Raw genomic sequence first — 21,115 nt, 5'->3', positions numbered from 1 at the left:
AAAGAGCATTTTTGCTTATTAATCAGGTCGGAGTAGTATGTACTAGTTTTTGTTTACATGTTGATTTGTTTACACCAGTTTTTGTTTACATCAATTTTTATTTTATATACCAATTTTTATCAGAACTTTAATTTGTTTACACCATGTTGATTTGTTACATTATAATTTTTTGTTTACATAAGTATGTACCAATTCAGTGCGATCTTAAGAAACGAAATCAATCAAACACCTTATATATACATGTGTTTTCACCTCAATTGCAGCTCCTGGTATTAAATTAGAACTGAAGCTCTTGATATTAAATGTCTGAGTTTACACCTCAATTGATGCACAAGATGAAGAAGATGAAATGAAAGAAAATTGTAGAGAAAGAGAGAAATTATAACTAACTTTTAATCTTAAACTTCAAAGTTTGAAAAAATATGTTCCGAATACAACAACTATGAGTTTATATACTAACACCCGAATTCACTTCAATATCTAGTTTCCCATATGGCATTGAAAAACAAGACAATGATGCATGCAAACGACATAGTAATCTAAATCTTCAAGAAATGAAAAGAACCAAGCTTCATATATCTCCATAGAAGAACTTGTTGAAAAGCTCCAAATGTGCAATCTGAAAATGCAAACAAACAATAACAGATCCATCTCCATCAGGATTAAGAAGAATGAATGCCCTATCATGTGGAGACACACAAGCAAATCCAAAGTAAATAGGATTCCCCCATCCAAAATCAGCTTCATAAAATGGCATTCCCATCCAACTAGTTAGTTGAAAATTTGGATTCCCAAAATATGGTGCATTCTCAGTTTCATCACCAAAAAACAATTCTCTTGCATCATCCATATTCTCACAACTCCTAATAACATCAATCTGTGACCTTATATACTCATCGGTTAACAACTCACTTGCTTCCCTTAACTTTTGTGAAACATAACCCAAAGGCTTTGATGTGATTTCTCCAATACACCCTTTTGTTGCTGTTAATGCCAAAGCATTCATGAAAATGTTCTTAGGAAGAGGTGGAACCATTCTCTTTCTAATATCAGCATGGAATCTAACAACACTTTCTTGATTCTCTTCAAGCTCGCGTGCCTTTGATGCACATCTCCATATATGTGCACCAATTGCTTCATATCTACTAAAAGACCTTGAGCTTGACCCTTTTTGAAATTCATTGGCCTTTTTCTTCAACTTCTCAACTTGTTCTAAAGAGAGTTTCAACGTTTTTCCGGTTGTTTTTTTCTTTCTCTCTTGACTTGTGTCTGTTCTTCCTAGAATGAGTGGAAGCGGCTGCAACTCCAAGTGTTCAAAACGCGGTACTTTCAATGGTTTGTGTGAGAATCTGAGTATTGTTCTATCTAAAAATGGTAACTCATTAGACTCTAAAGTTTCTCCTCTTGCTACTTTGGCCCATGAGTTGATGAATCCAATGGCTCCAAGTCCATCTGATAAAGGGTGGGAAAAAGCAACACCTATTGCAAAACCTTCATTGTTATGAAACCTTGTGAGTTGAACAAGAAACAACGGAATTTCTTCGATAGGTTGAGTGTAATCGATCACCGGAACAAGCTCTTTGGTTGAATCAGAAGGTGAAAAGTCACCATAATCATTCATTTGTTTTGTAGTTTCAGCTTCAAGCAAAATAGCTCCTTTTGCGTTGAGATTCAGTTCTATTCGTCGACTAACTTCATCGGCGTAACACAATCTTCCTGCTATAGGATAGTAGTGAACTAGAATCTTACTGAGAGAGTTTTTCAAAGTGTAGTGTATGGCGTTTTCATGGTTTTGTTTTGGTTTGTAAATGTAAATAGTGGGTATATGGCGATGACATGCTACTTGGTCTTTATCGCAGAGCCATAAACGACCTTCTGGTGTTGGTTCTTCTGGAATCACAGAGTAAGAAGCTTTAATGGTAGCCATTTTTGTGTTTGTTACTCTCTAAAGAACTATGGTTTAAAGCTCTTGGTTGAATATGGCAATTGCATGGATACAAGGTTTTAAATAATGGTCAAGGTCGCACAAAGAGTTTAGCGATTTTGGTCGTTACAGATAATGTAATACTGATTGCGGTCATCATGGTGTGAGATTACCGCAATGTGAAAATAACTTGTTAGAAAGAAACTCAAACGACATGTCATGTCATGTGTGTGTAGTTGATGCTTTTGAGAAAATGAAACATCAAATTTTGAATGTATGTCATGCATAGTGTATTTGAGAAGTCACACCCAATATCTCTTAAAGGACCTGCATTGTTGCAAACAAAGAATTGGACGTTCTTGACATTAAGAAATACGTACCGTAGGGTTTAGTCCATCAAGGACACGTTTTTATCTGAGTACTATACAAATTTTAAAATATAAAATAATGTTAGTTGAAACTTTATCAAATATTTTCAAATCAACTTGTCAGTACTGAAATTTGAAATGATGGATATGAAGATGTGAAGTTTATACATAGAAGACAAGTTAAAACCGTCTTGCATCCTCCGAACGGTCTTGTATCCTTCGACGTAAGTTGTTGGAAACTATTTGATCAAGTATGATAACGAGCAATCCTTGGACGGAAGAGATTAGGTATCTCATGTCCCATCCTTTATGGCATTTCTACATGATCCTTAACATTTCATTGAGATGCTTTTTGGATTGGGCAGTCATGAAATTGGACATTCTGTCGGTCTGGAAAACAACTTATTATAAATATTTTTAAAGTATAAATAAACATCAAGTGCTAAACTATATTATTACAAATTTTGGATTTATATATAAAAAAGTTAATAGTGAACATGGAACTTGACAGAAGAAATAAAGTAGATGGTTTGCAACTTGACGAAATTCTGAGATCATTTGAGTGGAATTTTGCTTTCACATAATCAATCCTGTACAACATGTTCCTGTTATACATTTTAAACTTCTTTGCATTTTATCTTTTGCATAAAAATGTTTTAGAGCATGAGTGTCAACCATGGTTTTAAATTTGGTTCCCAATATTATTGAAGTGGTAGCTTTTGCAACCACATCAGACCGAGATTGTACTGAGATTTTAAAATCGCACATTCGGCTGCATTAGAAACTCCATGATATAATTTTATCAATTTTCTTCAAATATTTTCATAAAAACTCATAATTTCTGAATCACAAAACTCAATTTATTTTTGATGAAATTAAAAATCTTAACATTAAGTCTTTTTCATCATTGTATCTAAAACTCCTCTCAATCAAAATTCACGACGCAACGACGACAATAAATATAATCGCAATACCTGCAACCGCAACCGCATCCGTGACCGTAATTTAAAACCATGGTTTCAACTCTATCATTGATAAATAAGCAACTATTCAAGACTAACAACCAAACCAGTTGAAATGACGAGAACTTGATGAAAAACTAGAAAATAAATCATACATGATTAATGTGAAGATATGCATGAAGTATACAAGGTTGAGGCAAAATGCTAACATAATCTCTTGCTTATACTGATTGTAAAAGAAAACCATGACAAGAATACATAGAGAAACGTCTTTATTCATTATTGACACACACAAAATAGTACTCTCAAATCAAGATAGACACACGCTAATGCATGAACTCAGTGTCATTTCCCATGGCTTCCAAGATCTCATAAGGAAGAGTCAATGAAATGTCCATACTTCCCTCTTCTGCCCCAGCAAACACAGTAATCTTGCCATTTCTTTTATTCGCGCCCCCGCAACGAACTGCCACAGGCTTTCCCCAACCGAAATCATTACCGTAAACATCAAACCTCGGAGAACTGCTCGTTGTCATCGAATAACAACGAATCAAGTCACCACCCGTAAGCAACTTCGGGTTTCTCAACCAACACTCGTAACTGTTTCTTATTTTCTCATAATCAGAATTCACAGAAATCGTCTTGTTCATCTCCAATGCTACCTTTCCAATCCCACACTCTAGAATTTCCCATGCTTTCATTGTAAAACCACAAAGAAATGCTGCGTTCCCGAAATATTCATCTTCGAGCGGTGGAATCATCCTTGGCCTAACGCCGATCACCAATATGTAGAGAACGTCTTGTTGTGGATCAAGTCTTTCGCAACGAACCACAGAACGCAAAACGTGAGATAGTACCGCTTGAAGTGAAGAGATTGTAATATTCTCAGTTTCAGTTTCTGTGCTTGCTATGGATTTCAGTTCCGCGATCTTCTCCTTTGTGAAATGGAATACTCTTTCAGCTACGTTGGTGGACCTGGAGCTATGAATGAATTCAGTTGTGAAAGGGAAGCGTATGGGAAGTTGATGAATGTCGTTCGGAAACCAGCGTTTGAGTGAAGGATGTTTGTTTATCGAAACTCCTCGTGAAATTTGAGACCATGAATTGATGAAGTGCCAAAAGGATTTTCCGTCCGCTGCAAGGTGGTTCATTGTGAAACCTATGAAGATACCGTCCAGTAACTCAGTTACTTGGACAGCAAGAATTGGATGGGAAATCGCTTCCCAGTTTTTGACGCCGTTGAGAGGGAAGAAAGAGTAGACAATGGGAGGTACAATATAGTTTTCTGGTTGAAGGATATCAGAAACAGTCGTGTTTTGTGCTGTAGCGTGGACGAAGAGCGCGCCAAGGTTGTTGCAGATGATGTAACATGATGATGAGGGGTTGTTGTTTTCTTCTTCTTGTTGTTGGTGTTGAGTGATTACAAGACGACCAGCGAGGGGTGGAAAGAACGAAAGAGTGATGGAAAGAGTTTGTTTCAAATGATGGATTTGGTTTTTTAGTGATGATGGATCAATATTGGTATGGTGGTGGAAAAGAAGGCCTTTTTGAATGGTTTCAAGTGGGATGAATTGGAGATCCCATGGTGTTAAATGGATTTTGTGAAAGTCAGTTGAGTTTGCATTAATGTTGTTGTCACTTGGTGCTTGAATGGTACTTGTGGAGAATACTTTCACAGAATCATCCATGGTGCTAAGTAATCTATCTCAGTTGAAGCAGCTTGGAGATAGTTTCTTAGTAGCTAACAATTATGTAAGTGTGGATTATAGAATTTGATGATACTGATAAATAAAGTTGTCTTGGAATGAAAAAGGGTGAGGGACCATAAACAGGTTATGCTAACAATGTTTATGTTAAGGACACTTTTGTTTTTTATTATTATTGTTATTATTTTTATAATAGAGAACAATATTATTCACATAGAAATAAAATAAAAGATCAACAATTTCACTACTATCTTTTTTATATGGTAAAATCAATCATTTTAAAAATGATGATCGTCTCATGAGACACTTCATTATTATGCATGGACCTTTGAATTCTTTGTAAAAGATTCATCTTTCTCTGGTGCTAAGAAGTAAAAAAATGTCGAATACAAATATGTAAAATTATATTAATTATTCAAACGCGCTTTCTCATGTTTGAAAGCTTTGTTTGAGGCGATTTTGCGAGTTGTCTGATCTATAGTAAAACTTCTATTCATCCTTTTGAGATGGTACAATCTCCTTCATTACCTTATCATGAGTCAAATGATAATCAGAGGCCTCTGTAATCTTTCTCTCACTGCTACTAGTATCTGTATTAGGATTTTTAAGAAATTGAAGAATAAGAAAAAGAATAGAGGAGAGAGAGAAACTATATTGTAAAAAGGGATTTTACTAAATGAAATTATTGCATTATTGATTTATAGTGTTACCCCTATATATAGGCAACCAAAACATACAATTTACAAACTGTAGTATTCCACTTTGTCGAATAAATTCTTACACTTTAACAACTACATGCTATACTCGAATCCGTCGAATACATGTTGCACAATGAATTACATCTTCTAACAATTTCTAAAAGCTTCATCTCTGCGTCATTATTGTTCTTCCCTTGACGGGACTCTCTAATAGTAATACGTCTACGATTGATGAACATTGATCCTTGAGGCTCCACTTTCAAAAGCTCACAACCCATCCTATCTCTTGGATAGCCATTGAAGACACAATTCACAGCTTTACCATTATGCTAAATAGACTTGATTTGATCAATAATTTTTTTTTGGTGACCTTCAAGTCTAGTGAATGAATGCATTCATACTAAATGTGAGAAGCCACACGCAATTTCTTAAAAAGGGCCTACAGTGTGGCAAACAAGAAATTGGATGTTCTTGAAATAAAGAGATACCTATTGTACTCTCCATTTCAATGAGAAAACTCAGTTTCGTACATGCACGTCAATTCCTTGTTTTAATTTATTAATTATAAATATTAAATTTCTTGGCTTCAATTGTCTTATGTAAAGTTACTTTAAAGAAGAAAATGACATTAATTATATTTTGATACTGTAAAATGACATAATATTTTAAAGATCAACTGTATTCAAATTTTACAAAATAAAACAAAAATAATTTGATGCTTTATTAAATATTTCCAAATCAAATAATTGTTTTTAAAATATAAATAAATATATCTTCTTTTTTTTCTTCAAAAATTTATTGACAATTTATTTACATTAATACATAAATATAAATAAATATTGTCGTTAGATAGTATTAAATATTCAACCAACAAATTATCCAACTATCATATATCACTTGAGACACCTCATTCACTCAAAAGATTATTCAAAAAACATAACTCACTAAATTCACGATTATATATGAGTTTAAGTAAGACACTCTAAAATTTTATATTTTATCATTATTAAATCGTGGTTAAATATGATCTTTATATTTTAAACTGCACAGTTTCGATTTATTTACAAGTTTGGGAGATTGGCCTTTCCACGGTCCAACGGTCATCAAGGCCTTAGCGTGCGCTGGTGGATTTTTAAAAGCCATGTCCCCTCACTTTACGGCGTAATGATGATTTTTATAGGAACCGTGTTTTTCACCATAACTCTACTACATAGTCGTCCGTAGGGTTTTTAGTATTTAAAGCCTTTGAAGTTATTTGCGAGGTTTTAAATATTGACCCGATCCTAGGTCTCTTCTTCTCTTACTTTAAGGTGAAAGGTGCTGACAAAGGTAGATGGATGACCCTTAATAAGCTCCTTCTGGGAGATTATTATGATGTTCTAAATTGTGAATTCCGCTGCGAGAAAATCTATTTTGTTTTGATATATTAAATGAAATTTAGTTTGAATAAATGTTGAGAACCCGTGTTACGGAGCAGGACATTATATTGTGAAGTTTTTATGACGACGTGACACCCTTGTTGGTGATTTTGTTTTGATTTAATTCGTATTATATTTCAAATATTTCTTGTGGGTTAGTGTTGAAAGTATTTGTGGGTAAATATTTTCTATATATCGTATCCACAGGGATTGGTTTAATATCACTGCCGTTTTATAACAAATTATTTTGAGTGAGAAAATATAGTTGATGTTTGTTTTGTTATTTCAATTATGCTATTAAATCTAAACAAATATTAAAACTAGAATGCTGAAACTTGTTTAACGATAAGAGAGATATGTTGAGCTTTAGGGTTCATCAACCTATTCCTATACAACGTATTAATTAAATCATAAGTGAACCATCATTTGAATCATCATCTTCATCTATCCTCAAACTAGATCTCATGTCTGCATATCAAATTAGATAAACTTCTACCGATATGAGATTCGATCTCTCAAAATATCAATACCGATTAATGTAATAAACCACGATAGTAATGAAAACTCATTCACAACTGCATCTCTGCAAATTATGAATGAATGAATACATATGAGGTCGGTTTAAAAAATTCCTCTGCAAAAAAAAATTTGCAATAATTACCTCAATAAATTTTAAATGTTTCAGTTTGAACCTTTAACAGGTTACATCATTAAAAAAATCTGATGTCACCGATTTTTTTAAACTTTTTAATGAATTGACTTTCCACTATACCATAAAGAAGATGGATCAGATAAAGGGCCCGTTTGTTTTGGCTTTTTTTAAAAATGATTTTTATAGTTTTACCAAATTTTGCAAAAAAAATTTTTACAACAAAACTTTTTATAAAAGCTTCAAATGAAAAATCTGTTTGAATAGTTATTCTTAAAATGTGATTTTAGGTATTTCATCTATTTATGGGGAAAAAATTTGGATATCAAAATTTCAAAAAATCACTTAATTTTGAAGCTATTTCAAATAGATTTTCATAAAAATCATTTTTGAAATACAACTTTTTGAAAAAATTATGATTTTGACTAAGTTTTGGTCTTCAATTATGTATGTTTATGTTATAGGATGTCAAATTAAGTGTTTCATTTTAGAAAAAACGAATATAAAAAAACTTGTAATATTTTAAAAAATGGTTTTAGAAAATCTATTTTCAAAAATACAAAGAAAAAATTTATTTTTTTAAAGCTGAAACAAACTGACCCAAAATTGGTGGATCAAATTTACTTTTAAAATAAAAAAAAAAACAAATATGTCTTTCACACACAAATTCACTCTATCTATTTATCTCTACAACTCATGCTTGCCGCTGATAATCAAATAAATATGATAAAAATAACGTTTGCAAACACTTAATTAGAAAAGAGCATCTATAGACAATTGAATTGATGGTGTTAATTATTTATCATCATGTTAATATATTCTACAATCTCATATATGAAAAATGCTGAAAATTGATACATACAACACAACTTTTTTATTGCTTAACATTATTATGATTAAAATAATAGATTTATTATAACCATCTTTTTAACTTCTCTTCTTTTTCAAAAAAAAAACATTATCAATCCAACTTTTCGTATTTCTCTCCATCTTCTTTATGTTGTGCATTCGCAAATTGTTTATGTTTTCATTAAATATCTACGAATTTTGTTAAGTTTTAGAGAACAAATTAAAAAGAGATAAAAATAGAACTGGTCCCTTTAGAATCAATTTTAGATGAGTTGGATAGATAAAGGAGAAGAGAGATAGAATAAAATTGTATGTGAAAAAATACAACTGTTTCCTATTTCTTAAAAATAAATCTAACTTGTCAATTAGATTTAACGGTGTTTTTTTAATGCTCTATCGGTGAGGAATTTAACTGAACCCTCACATTAGAATTCACCATAAATAAATATTATTCTTCTAATTTTCTTCAAAATATTATTGACAATTTCTTTACATATTAGTACATAAATATAAATAAATGTTGTCGTTGAATATTAAACCTTCAACCAACAAATTATCCAACTATCATATATCACTTCAGACACCTCATTCACTCAAAAGACAATTCAAAAAACATAACTTATAGAATTCACGATTATATATGAGTTTATGTAAGACAGTCTACAATTTTATATTTTATCATTATTAAATTGTGGTTAAATACGATCTTTATATTTTAAACTGCACAGTTTTAGTTTATTTACAAGTTTTGGAGATTAGCCTTTCCACAATCCAACGCTAATCAAGGCCTTAGCGTGGGCTGATGGATTTTTAAAAGCCATCAAGTCATGTCCCCTCACCTTACGATGTAATGATGATTTTTATGGGAAACGTGTATTTCCCCATAACTCTCCTACATAGTCGTTCATGGGGTTTTTATTATTTAAATGCTTCTCCTTCATTCTCGCTTACCACTCTTTACTCCAAAAAGTAACACTTCCTCAAGTTTTAAGAGAGTTCTCTTCCTCCCCTCACCTGCACATTTTTCCCAGGTAACACCATTCCTCTTCTCTGCATTTTATTTTTTTTGCGACAATGGTTGTTATTAGGAAGTATGATGAATCGGGGAGCACGTTTGTTCCCCGCAATGCTCAAGAGAGGAAAACTCTCTAGGAGCAATGCTTCAAATCATGCGAGGGGGCACCTAGGGCGAAATGAATTCTCCCATATCATCAAAGAGGTTTATGGAGACCTATATGAATCCTTTAGCAATTCTGACTCGGAATCTAAATCATCATGCTTTGTTCAAGTGTTAATGGAGATGGGTGGCTCCTACGTAGATACAGAAGTGATAAGCTACAAACACAGTGTGGTCAACTACAGTGACATAGGCAAACTCCGGGCCATTAAAACCTTTCCTCTACTAAGAACGAAGAGGGTGTGATACTAGAGACTTGTGAGGAAGGTGAGACGATTTTCCTCTTCCATCCAAAAGACGTAGATGAAGAGTGCTTTTACTTCTGCCTTGGTGTTCTTGACGACTTTAAAATCCAAATTCCCTTCTCCGATTTTGAGGCCGACCTCCTAACCACCCTAAACATAGCCCCGTTCAATTGCGTCCAAATGGCTAGGGGTTCACTAAATCCTTTGAAGTTATTTGCGAGGTTTTAAATATTGACCCGATCCTACGTCTCTTCTTCTTTTTCTTTGAGGTGAAAGGTGTCGGCAAAGGTAGATGGGTGACCCTTAACAGAGCTCCCAGAAGGAGCTTTCTCCGAGCTTATACTTCTAATTTTTTATGTGAATAACTTAAGTGATAATTGTGATTGAATCATGAGATGATATTGTGAATAGGTGATAATGTGCAGGTTTGGATAAGTATGCGAACATGATGAATATGTCATATCGATATATGTGTGATTGGTTATTTGTATACCACTACTATATCTATTCCTTATGTCTTATATAATATTTATGAAATACTCACCCTTTATATTTGAATGTTACCTACACATGGGTAATGCGGAGGTAATCAGAAGTAGTCCGTTGAATTTAGAGGATAGATTTATAGCATCCTTTTACCATTTATTTAGATTGAAGGGATTCTTGCTCTAATATGCAACATTGGAGTCGGGGTCATTATGTTTTAGAACTATTATATTCACTTTGACAATTTGAATTTGAACTGCATTTTGATGAATTACCTTTCAAAGGATTTTGATGTTGATGCTTTGAGTTATAACTCATGAACCATGAGGTTTAATCGGTGTTTTATGAAGATTATTAAGATGTTCTAAATTATGAATTCCTCCGAGAGATAATCTATTTTGTTTTGAGATGTTAAATAAAATTTTGTTTGAATAAACGTTGAGAACCCGTGTTACGGAGCAGGACATTATATTTTGAAGTTTTTATGACGATGTGACACCCTTTTTGGTGATTTTGTTTTGATTTAATTTGTATTATATTTCGAATATTTCTTGTGGGTTAGAAGGGTGTTATAGTCGGCAATATTACTATATGAATAGATTTACATAGAACTCCATGACCTATTTAGTACATGAATATAATAACTATATCTAACCCAGTATTAGAGATTTTAGTTATGCTTACTCATGGTTAGCGTAACAACAGGTAACTTCAGGATTCTGACTTTGAAAGTAGGATTTTCCCTATCACCTGAGCACCATTTTCGCCTTCAAACCTCTTATTTTATCATTTTATTATAAACCTGAGTGAATCTACACCAAAGTTGTACTCCTCTGATCCACAAAAACCCCATTTTCCCCAAACTGAAAAACTTTTGTTTATAGGCAAAATTCTAAGGCTCTCGCTAGACGCATTACTTTTATGCCTAATGTGCATACCCTGCTCTTACAACTTTGATGAGCCAGCTTTTCTTTTTCAACAAGAAATGCTTGCATGCCTTCCACGTGTTTTCGACCACCTTAGCTCGTCCATCGCACCACCTCTTCGACAAGCAAGAAAACCCTTGCTTTACCATGAAGTATTTGCACCTGGGTTTGCCACCTAGACCCACTCTACGTCAAGCACGCCTATAGATGGGGCTTAGCGAGCCTTCTGTTTTTTATGGCTTTTGTTTTTCCTTTTTTTTCTTCATGTTGATTCGTGGTTTTCTAGTTCCTTTCATCTATTTTAAGGCCATACCTAATTAAGAAAACCAAGACATAAGCATGGCATATTACTTGTCAAATGATTTATTTTAAGCCTGGACTGGCCTTTTTGAAAGCGTACATGGTACATTTACCTGTTTAATAGCCTATTTTGTAGAGTATGTACATCCATAAGTCATATCCTTGGTGTATTACACCCGATGAGCCTCTACCGTTCTGGCTGTTGGTGGAGCTGGTCGTAGGGATGTTCTTTTAGTTGATTGGCATCATAAGGAGAGACAATCGTTGAAGGAAAATGTTAGTGATCTAATTCTTCGGGTGATATGTACATATAAGAAGTACAGAAGGCTTATGTTTCTCTTACCAAGATAGGTGACACCTTGATGCTTTTAATTTCACGAGCTTTTTAGTTGGCTAGGTAAAGTTTCTAGTGCGAGAAGTGGCATAGAAAGATAAATATCTAGCTTTTACTCAGGCTTCACTATCTAATACAAAGGCATCTCTTTCCATCGCTCAAGTGGATCTCAAGAATTTGTACCCTCAGAATGTCTCTTTGGCTTAACGTTTGGGTGAAGCAACTGACGTTGTCCTTCTGTATCTCTAACTCTTTTGGGAATGCTTTATTCAAGTAGAGAACTTTTACTCTCCTTTATGAATTTTGAGGGATCAAATATGACGAGATCATATTTCTAAAGACAGAAATATTGTCTCACTTAGAGATTAGCCATGCCTCCCCCCCTTTTTTTCTAAACTTTTTTATGTTCCTTCCAAATTCGTTTATTTAAATGTAACATCCAGCATTAGAGAACATGTATATATGAATTTGAAATTTGGATATCGCTTCACTTGATAAGGTGTGCGCCTTAGATCCCGAGTTTATTGCTCTACGCTTTGCTTTAACTTTAGGAGGTTTTCGCTCAAAATTTATTGGACATCTATGGAGTTGTGCCCGTCCAAATGTAGGTACCACTTTCCCCACCCATGTGAAAACTTGGAACAAGGATGATGTGTAGCAGACACAAGGCAGCATTTGAAGTGACTAGCTACTAAGAGGGGTGTGGATGGATTATTTCCAATTTAGTGGTTTTATTATTTCTTTGTGTGTGTGCTTTGCATTGTGAGGTTTTTATTACTTTAATCGTACATAAGTAGAGTTTATTATAACACTCCGGAGACTTTTTTGGCAGGGCTTCGATTTCCTTGGTCATACCCCGAACTTATTGTTACCTTTCACAATCACAAAATAAAAGAAGATATTTTAGAAGTATATTCTTATCTCTACAAATAAAAATATAGTAAAATATCACGATGTAATTTGGTTTTACGTAAAATCATTAGCATAATAAAATCATGAACATTGCCTGGTGGGTTTGCCACCGCTTATTCGTCCAGTCATTTTTCGTTTGTTGGAGTTATCCATTTTTGCTCCATTGGATGACATAATCTATTTTATCTACTAGTGGGCGTACTAACATGTCTCTTAATTAGCATGTGTGGAAGGCTACATTAATCTTTATGGCTTTGCATTCCCGTTCCTTATAATCTTGCTGCAATGCTTGGTAGATTCTATTAGCCTCGACAAGGTAGGCATTGACCGTGAGTGGTTTACCTTGGAATTTGTGAAACTTTAGCTTGAGGTGAAGCGGGGATGCTACATTGTCTAGGGCTTCCATGAAGGATCTGTCGAGGATAAAATTGTATACTCTTTTATAGGGACCACTATGAACTACGAGTTAACAATTCTGATATATTTCCCCTTCCCCATGGTAATCATCAATTCAATGTACCCTTAATGATGGGTCGTCGTGTTGTTGAATTCCTGCAAATCAAATCCCTCATACGGCCACAAGATTTTACTTCTTTAGGCCAATCTTCTAGAACAACTCTAAGTAGATTATGTCATAAGAGCTGCCACCATCAATCAATATCTAGGACACATCAGAAGGACCGATAGTGAAAATTATGAACAATGGGAATATATCATTTTGGATTTCATTAAAAATAAGAGCATCAGTCGTTCAAGACCCTTAGTCGAGGTACTCCCACCTTTCTTGTTAACAACCATCAGCTCTGTGATCTTCCTCATGATTTCCCCTTGGACGGAGCATTTTCCCACGGGGCACCTCCCGTGATGCGTTCAATGTGGTAGCAAATCCCCTTATGCGCCTCTTCCTCTTTGCCACTTTCCTCTTTACTGTCGATCATGGCATCAATCATCTTGGTCGGGGAGTTGTTCTTTGGGGAGTCCTCCTAGTCTGTTTTTCCTTCTTTTGGTATATTCAGGTAGATGATCTCTCTTTATCAAGCCATTAATCACATCTTTCATCAAAATGCGATTACTGATAGTGTGGCCCTGAATTTCTTGGAAACAACAATACTTTGACTTGTTGGTCCCGAAGAACTTCCTAACCAGAATGTTATTCTTTAACCCAACCTTCTTCTGGAAGTCGATGTTAGCACATTCTTTGTAGATTTTATCATGGGAAGTATTGAGCAAAGTGTACTTGGTAAACCGATGACGGGTCCCTTGGTCAACTTATTCCCGACGCATGTTAGATTCCTTCTTGGATGACAGACTGGGGCATGTATACCCTGATGCATGGTTTTCTTCCTTGACACTATGTTTCTCTTCAAAATTAATAAAGGGATGAGTCCTATGTAATAACTCTTTCAAACTGTGGGCCTTCTTGCGCCTTAATTTCTCCTTGAAAGAGCTATCATACTTTAAATCTTTTTTAAAAATCCAACATCTGAGGCTCCCGTCGTAGCCTCCCACTTTTACAACAACCTATGTAAAACAATCAATTATTGATCGTTAAATTTCATTCTTGCCCTGTGTAATTCCATTGAGAGAGGTTATATTATTGGTTTCCTCTTCCGCGCTTGTGATGCAAACAATGAATTTCTCACACAAGTTTGTCCATCAATTAACCCTTTCGTTGGCCAAAGATTTGAACCAGGCCATATCTGATCCAATCAGAGTTAGTGCAAAGAGCTTGGAATTTGCCTCTTCATCCACATGATAGTAGTTCAGATGATCATCAAAATGATGTACATGCTCATCTAGATCTAAATTTCCATCGTAACTATTCATCTTTAGAGGTTTCTCTAATGATTTCGATATTCATATGTTTAGGATACGAGATGAAAGAGGATGCTTATACCATTTTTAACCAGACGCTTCTCCATTTGTTACTTGGAGGAAACATGACTTCCTTGTTCTTCCTAGGGCAAGGAGGGGGAGTCTAGAATCTTTGACTTCTCCATTGATTTGGGTAACTCGAAGATACGTTCTAATAAGATGGGGCAGCTTTGGTGACGAAAATATGACTCCATCCGATGGCGGCTTCTTGCACTCTATTTCCCTTTGGATTTGCGTTTTGCGGACTTTCTTCAATTCAAAACAACCTTTTCTCCACTTCCTTCAAATTCTACTGTTGACGAGGCGACTTTCTTTGGACTTTGTTTTTGCAGGCTTTATTCAGTAGTTTGTTAGTGCCTTGCATTACAAGGTTGGCTTACGACAATTGGAATCCAGGTAACGATTCGGTCTTGGTACCACTGGTTCTGGTTGTGTTGGAGGCATGAATGATAGTTCTCCATGTTGAAATAGTAGGGCAAAACCTACAAACGGGGAGGCTGAACAGGACTCTAGAGCTTGCCATTTCAGGTGGATATATTTGAGATTTGAGGAACGGTGTTGATCTTTTATCAAAGAAGATCCAGAATAAAGTTCTATGGTAACAAATTAGGAAATATGAACATCTAGGTTGAGGAAAACTTAGTTCATTGAATTGAGATAAGAATTTCCAAATCATGGAAAATGCGGGAATCAGAGATCAATTACCATAGACAACTCCATTGTTTTGTGGTGGAACTAGAATCGATCAGTGATCCGGAGATATGGATTGCAACGATGGACTTGAGCTTCCATTGTGGTGGAAGATGGGATGTCCTACATGTTTAGCACTATGATATTTTAATCAGTATGAGAGTAAGATGAGTGAATGAAGTTTGAATTCAAAATGTAGGGCAGCTATAACAACTTTCTAATCTTTATGCATGGAAAACAGATATATGTTTGACAGATCTTGGATTTAGTTCCCTAGCACTCTTGACTAGGATAGCATGCTCCGTGAGCGGCGTAGGAGATCATTGTATTCTCAGGGCCATAGCTATTGGGTCTTTTGGTTGTCCCAAACAAATACTATAACTATTAAATGAGTCAAGTAGATCTAAAAAAGGCAAATCTCAAAGTTTTGATCTTACATAAATTAGCTACTCCTAGTAAATAAAGAGATTACTATGAAGTTTCTATAGTAATACATGATGAAAGAATAATATTAATAACCATTATTGCTCTCCTAATGCCTTGCTCTTTTTCCATCTAAAATTTGATCTATAAAGCATTGTCTTGGTTCTCATTAAATATGTGCTGATATTGGGATTTAGAGTTGAGAAATAGTGAGAAAATCTCTAGTTTTTTTTGTTATTGTGATAAGCTTGAAAATCTCAAGAAGAACTCTTCGGGATAGGCCAACGATTGGTCGAACCAGATTAAATATATGATGCATTCTCCTTAACCATTACTCTCTTTATTTTATGCTAATAAACCCTTGTTGAGAGTAGGTGAAAGTTTTGAATTTGCGCGCTCAAACCTTTATACTGTTTGTGATACTTGAGCTCACATAAGGTGCAAGTTTTCTTTTGGAAACTTTTGCAAGATAGATTTCCTTCTAAAAAAATGATTTAAGCGGAATGTTATTATTGATCTTGGAGGGACTTTGAAAACTTTTTATTGTGATTATGTAAAGTTGACATTTCATTTGTTTGTGACTTGTAGTTTGATTGCTAGTGTCTGGTATAGAATTTTTGGGTGGTTAGGTGTGCATTTGGCTCTATCTAGGGAACTTTGTCTTGTCTTTGAATTTTTTTCTCTGTAGGGCTAAGATTTGGGGTAGGCTTATTCTGATTTGGCATATTGTGGTGTGGATTATTTGGTTGACTTGTTATGATAAGCTTTTCACCGATGTATCATCTATGTGAAAGAGTTGGAGGATAAATATATATTTTTTGGGCTTGGACTTAGCTCCACAAAAAGTTCCAGCTAAACTCTTTATATTTCAATGATTGGCTTCAAAATCATATCATGGTTTGATCCAATAGTGACTCAATACATTTGGCTTGGCCTCCCGGTTTTATATGGTTGGTGTTACTTCTTGAGGCTCTGGTTCTGCTTTCGGTGAATCAATGATCTGAGATATAGCTTGGTAATATTAGGGTGTCGTGCTATTGGGTAGTTGGTGTGGTTTCTCTCTACTGTTTTTGTTTTTTGGTTGTGATTGTGGTTTTATTTTTCTCTTGTTCTTTTCTCTGTTTTGTTGGTGTGGATTGTTGTTGTTTTGACAATTGTATCATGACTTGGCATTTCTTGTGCTTCCATTCGCGTTATATTTTTTAGAGAAATACTTGCATGGATACGAACCTAAACCCATATTTTTAGGCACAACCAATGAAAAGAGAGAGAATATAAATTTATTTAAATTTTAATTTCGTTTTTAATTGGCATCATGTGGGTGGTTGAGATAAAAGAGGAGTGAGACAATTTTATTTTTTATTTTTTAATTAATAAAAAAATGTGATTGGTTGTGTGTAAATACATGTGTTATGGTTGTGTCTATGTAAGTATTTTCCTATTTTTTATTTTTGGAGATTTAGCTTTTTATATTATATTATTTTACCATTAAAAAAATGGGTGTGCTAACCAATGCCCTCAAGGCACTATTTAAACATACTACATAAAAAAAATATTCTTTATAAAAATCAACATTTCAATTCCCAATACACTTTCAATGCATTGAATACACATATTTTAATAAAAACTTATCACTTCAATCACTTAAAGAGTGCCTCAGACTATGTACAATAGTTACATTATTCAACACCCTACTTTTTCACTTTTTATCTTCCACATCATCTTCTCTCTTCCACCTAATAATTCAACACCTATTCAATTTTTTTTCACTACAATGGTTTTGTTTAATAAAATTCAACACCCTACCCCACATCATATTCTTATTTTCTTTTAAAGTTTTGTTTTTATGATTATATATTAATATCTATTATCAATTAAAAGTGAATTTTTTTTTATGAGTCCAAATCAAATGAACCAAGTCTCTATTTATAGAGGAAAAAAAATAATGAATTTTGATAAAAATAAAAATAAATAAAAAATTTATTTACTATGAAATAATTAATTTTAAATGATTAAAAGAAAATAAAATCTAAATAATCACAACAACCAATAAAATTGTGTAAAGTGTTGCATGTGGCCCCACTTTTTTCTCATTCAACATGTTGAATCTTTTCAACACCAATTAATCCACATCACATTAAACACCTCATTCAACAAACCATTATAGACATTCAACTATTGAATAATTTTTTCAACACCCCCATTGTAAATGGTCTCAAGGTCACTGCTTAGCATTTCTCTTTAAAAAAAATTGCCCTATATGGACCAAACCCTAGTTTTCTCAATGCCATGTAGTAGAGTACGTATTTCTTAATGTCAAGAAAAACCAATTCTTTATCTGCAACAATGCAGGTCCTTTTAGAGAAATTGGGTGTGACTTCTCAAATGCAGTATGCATTCATTCATTCACCTAGCTTGTTATGGATGTTGACATTCAAAATTTGATGTAACGTAACGTTTTCTTGAATCTACCACAGAAATCATCGACTACACACACATGACATGACATGTGTTCGATTTTCTTTCTCATAATTATTATATTAGTGACTGATTTTTCAGTAATATGGTGAATCATAAACCATCTACGTATCAAACTTCTTCAATTTCTTTTTCCGTCAAAATCAAAGTGGTCCGGTTTTCATTGCACAAAACATGACTTATTTGTACATATACATGCATACTGCTATTGCCATATTCAACACAGCTTTATAGAGTTAGAAGCAAAAAAAATGGTTACCATTACAGCTTCTTACACTGTGACTCCAGAAGAATCAACTCCACAAGGTCGTTTATGGCTCTCCGATAAAGACCAAGTAGTATGTCTTCGCCATGTACCCACTATTTATATTTACAAACCAAAACAAAACCATGAAAATGCCATACACACTTTGAAAAACTCTCTCAGTAAGATTCTAGTTCACTACTATCCTATAGCTGGAAGATTGTGTTACGCAGAAGAAGCTAGTCGTCGAATAGAATTGAATCTCAATTCAAAAGGAGCTATTTTGCTTGAAGCTGAAACTACCAAAGAAATGAATCATTATGGTGACTTTTCACCTTCTGATTTAACCAAAGAGCTTGTTCCGATAATCGATTACACTCAACCTATTGAAGAAACTCCATTGTTTCTTGCTCAACTCACAAGGTTTCATAACAATGAAGGTTTTGCAATTGGGGTTACTTTTTCCCACCCTTTATCGGATGGACTTGGAGCCATTGGATTCATCAACTCATGGGCCAAAGTAGCAAGAGGAGAAACTTTAGAGCCTAATGAATTTCCATTTTTAGATAGAACAATACTCAGATTCTCACACAAACCGTTGAAAGTACCGCGTTTTCAACACATGGAATTGCAGCCTCTTCCACTCATTCTAGGAAGAACAGACACAAGTGAAGAAAGAAAGAAAAAAACAACGGCAAAATCGTTGAAACTCTCTTTAGAACAAGTTGAGAAGTTGAAGAAAAAAGCCAATGAATTTCAAAAAGGATCAAGCTCAAGGCCGTTTAGTAGATATGAAGCAGTTGGTGCACATATATGGAGATGTGCATCGAAGGCACGTGAGCTTGAAGAGAAACAAGAAAGTGTTGTTAGATTCAATGGTGATATTAGAAAGAGAATGATTCCACCTCTTCCAAAGAACATTTTCATGAATGCTTTGGCACTAATAGCAACAAAAGGGTATATTGGAGAGATCACATCAAAGCCTTTGGGTTATGTTTCACAAAAGTTAAGGGAAGCAAGTGAGTTATTAACAGATGAGTATATAAGGTCACAGATTGGTGTTGTTAGGAGTTTTGAAAATATGGATGATGCAAGAGATTTGTTTTTAGGTGATGAAACTGAGAATGCACCATATTTTGGGAATCCAAATTTTCAACTAACTAGTTGGATGGGAATGCCATGTTATGAAGCTGATTTTGGATGGGGGAAACCTGTTTACTTTGGATTGGCTTGTGTGTCTCCACATGATAGGGCATTAATTCTTCTTGATCCAGATGAAGATGGATCTGTTATTGTGTGTTTGCATTTTCAGATGGCACATTTGGAGCTTTTCAACAAGTTCTTCTATGGAGATATATGAAGTTTTGTTCTTTTCATTTATAGAAGATTTAGTTTACTATGTTGTTTGCATGCATCATTATCTAATTTTTCAGTCCCATATTGGAAACTAGAGATTGAAGTGAAGTTGTTATTTTACTTTCAATAATGTTTCACTAGTTATTGTTATTTTGCTGGTGATTATCTGATTTGCCCGAGCTTTCTACTGTATGATTTGCTATATATATATATATATATATATATATATATATATATATATATATATATATGATTTGTACGTCTCATTACTTATTTTAAGATTATGCAGAAGAATACATATTACCGCTATTCGTAGAAATTTGTACATGTATATTATCCCTTGTAAGAATTATTCAGTCCCTTGTAAGAATTATTCAGTTGGGAACTGGAAATGAAGATGAGGTATGAAGTTGTCTCTCATTACGGTGGAACAATACTTCTAATATAACGGAGTGAGACAGACTTGCAAGGTTAGTATTCCAAAAATCAAGTCAGTGAGAGTATGAGAAGTAATGTGAGAGTGGGACAACTGGTTGAGAAACATATAAGGAGTTCTAGATCTAGCAGTATCTCTTTCTTCGTAATTTGAGAATTTTTGAACTCTTCTCCTCTCTTGTCTCCAACTTTACCTCTTCTAGCCATTCTTTCTACATTGTTCTTTATATTTGACATATTCTATCTGCTCCTTTTGGAAGGATCTACAACGCGTTGGACATCAACATTTTTTTCTTTGAGGTAACACTCATGCCTCCTTCCCTTCTCTTTTTACTTTCTTCAAGTGTTTTTGGAGAAGAGTGTCCCAAGATTTTCGGTCTTTGTGATTTGCATTTAAATTAACCTCGTTGTCAAATATGTATTTTGATAGGGGCAAATTTATCTTTAAATCTGTTTTGGGATGCTACTCATACTTATTTCTTTTTATGTGCTGGCAAAAATCTTTAAAATGAGGAATTGTCAACTCATAATCAGGAAGGCGAATGGAGACAACTCGACGGAGTTGATGGATGAAGAGCCATTGTATACCACCCCCACCTTTATGGATGAAGGCGGCTTGAACCATGCCTTTGTCGAGGTGGCATCTTCTTCTTTAGGTTA

The 21,115-nt window shown here is 34.3% G+C and overlaps 3 protein-coding genes across 3 annotated transcripts; 1 reads left to right on the top strand and 2 right to left on the bottom strand.

Annotated features, from left to right (window-relative positions):
* Positions 1–430: 430 nt before the first annotated feature.
* Positions 431–2,077, bottom strand: LOC131635684 (hydroxycinnamoyl-CoA:piscidic acid hydroxycinnamoyltransferase-like). The gene has a single exon (XM_058906323.1). The coding sequence runs from the start codon at positions 1,925–1,927 to the stop codon at positions 572–574; it is 1,356 nt and encodes a 451-aa protein (XP_058762306.1). The 5' UTR covers positions 1,928–2,077; the 3' UTR covers positions 431–571.
* Positions 2,078–3,384: 1,307 nt separating this feature from the next.
* LOC131635688 (uncharacterized acetyltransferase At3g50280-like) lies at positions 3,385–5,070 on the bottom strand. The gene has a single exon (XM_058906326.1). The coding sequence runs from the start codon at positions 4,940–4,942 to the stop codon at positions 3,581–3,583; it is 1,362 nt and encodes a 453-aa protein (XP_058762309.1). The 5' UTR covers positions 4,943–5,070; the 3' UTR covers positions 3,385–3,580.
* A 13,474-nt stretch (positions 5,071–18,544) lies between these two features.
* On the top strand, positions 18,545–20,188 carry LOC131635683 (spermidine hydroxycinnamoyl transferase-like). The gene has a single exon (XM_058906321.1). It carries the CDS (start codon positions 18,672–18,674, stop codon positions 20,022–20,024), a length of 1,353 nt encoding a protein of 450 aa, XP_058762304.1. The 5' UTR covers positions 18,545–18,671; the 3' UTR covers positions 20,025–20,188.
* Positions 20,189–21,115: the final 927 nt, after the last annotated feature.

The sequence above is a fragment of the Vicia villosa genome, unplaced genomic scaffold (assembly GCF_029867415.1).
Source record: "Vicia villosa cultivar HV-30 ecotype Madison, WI unplaced genomic scaffold, Vvil1.0 ctg.001531F_1_1, whole genome shotgun sequence".
In the NCBI taxonomy this organism is placed as follows: domain Eukaryota; kingdom Viridiplantae; phylum Streptophyta; class Magnoliopsida; order Fabales; family Fabaceae; genus Vicia; species Vicia villosa.
Note: the sequence above shows the minus strand (reverse complement) of the source record. Positions and strands in the feature narration are given on the sequence as shown.

Coding starts and splice junctions, on each gene's coding strand:
- LOC131635683 (XM_058906321.1), top strand. CDS start 18,672: ATGGTTACCATTACAGCTTCTTACACTGTGACTCCAGAAGAATCAACT.
- LOC131635684 (XM_058906323.1), bottom strand. CDS start 1,927: ATGGCTACCATTAAAGCTTCTTACTCTGTGATTCCAGAAGAACCAACA.
- LOC131635688 (XM_058906326.1), bottom strand. CDS start 4,942: ATGGATGATTCTGTGAAAGTATTCTCCACAAGTACCATTCAAGCACCA.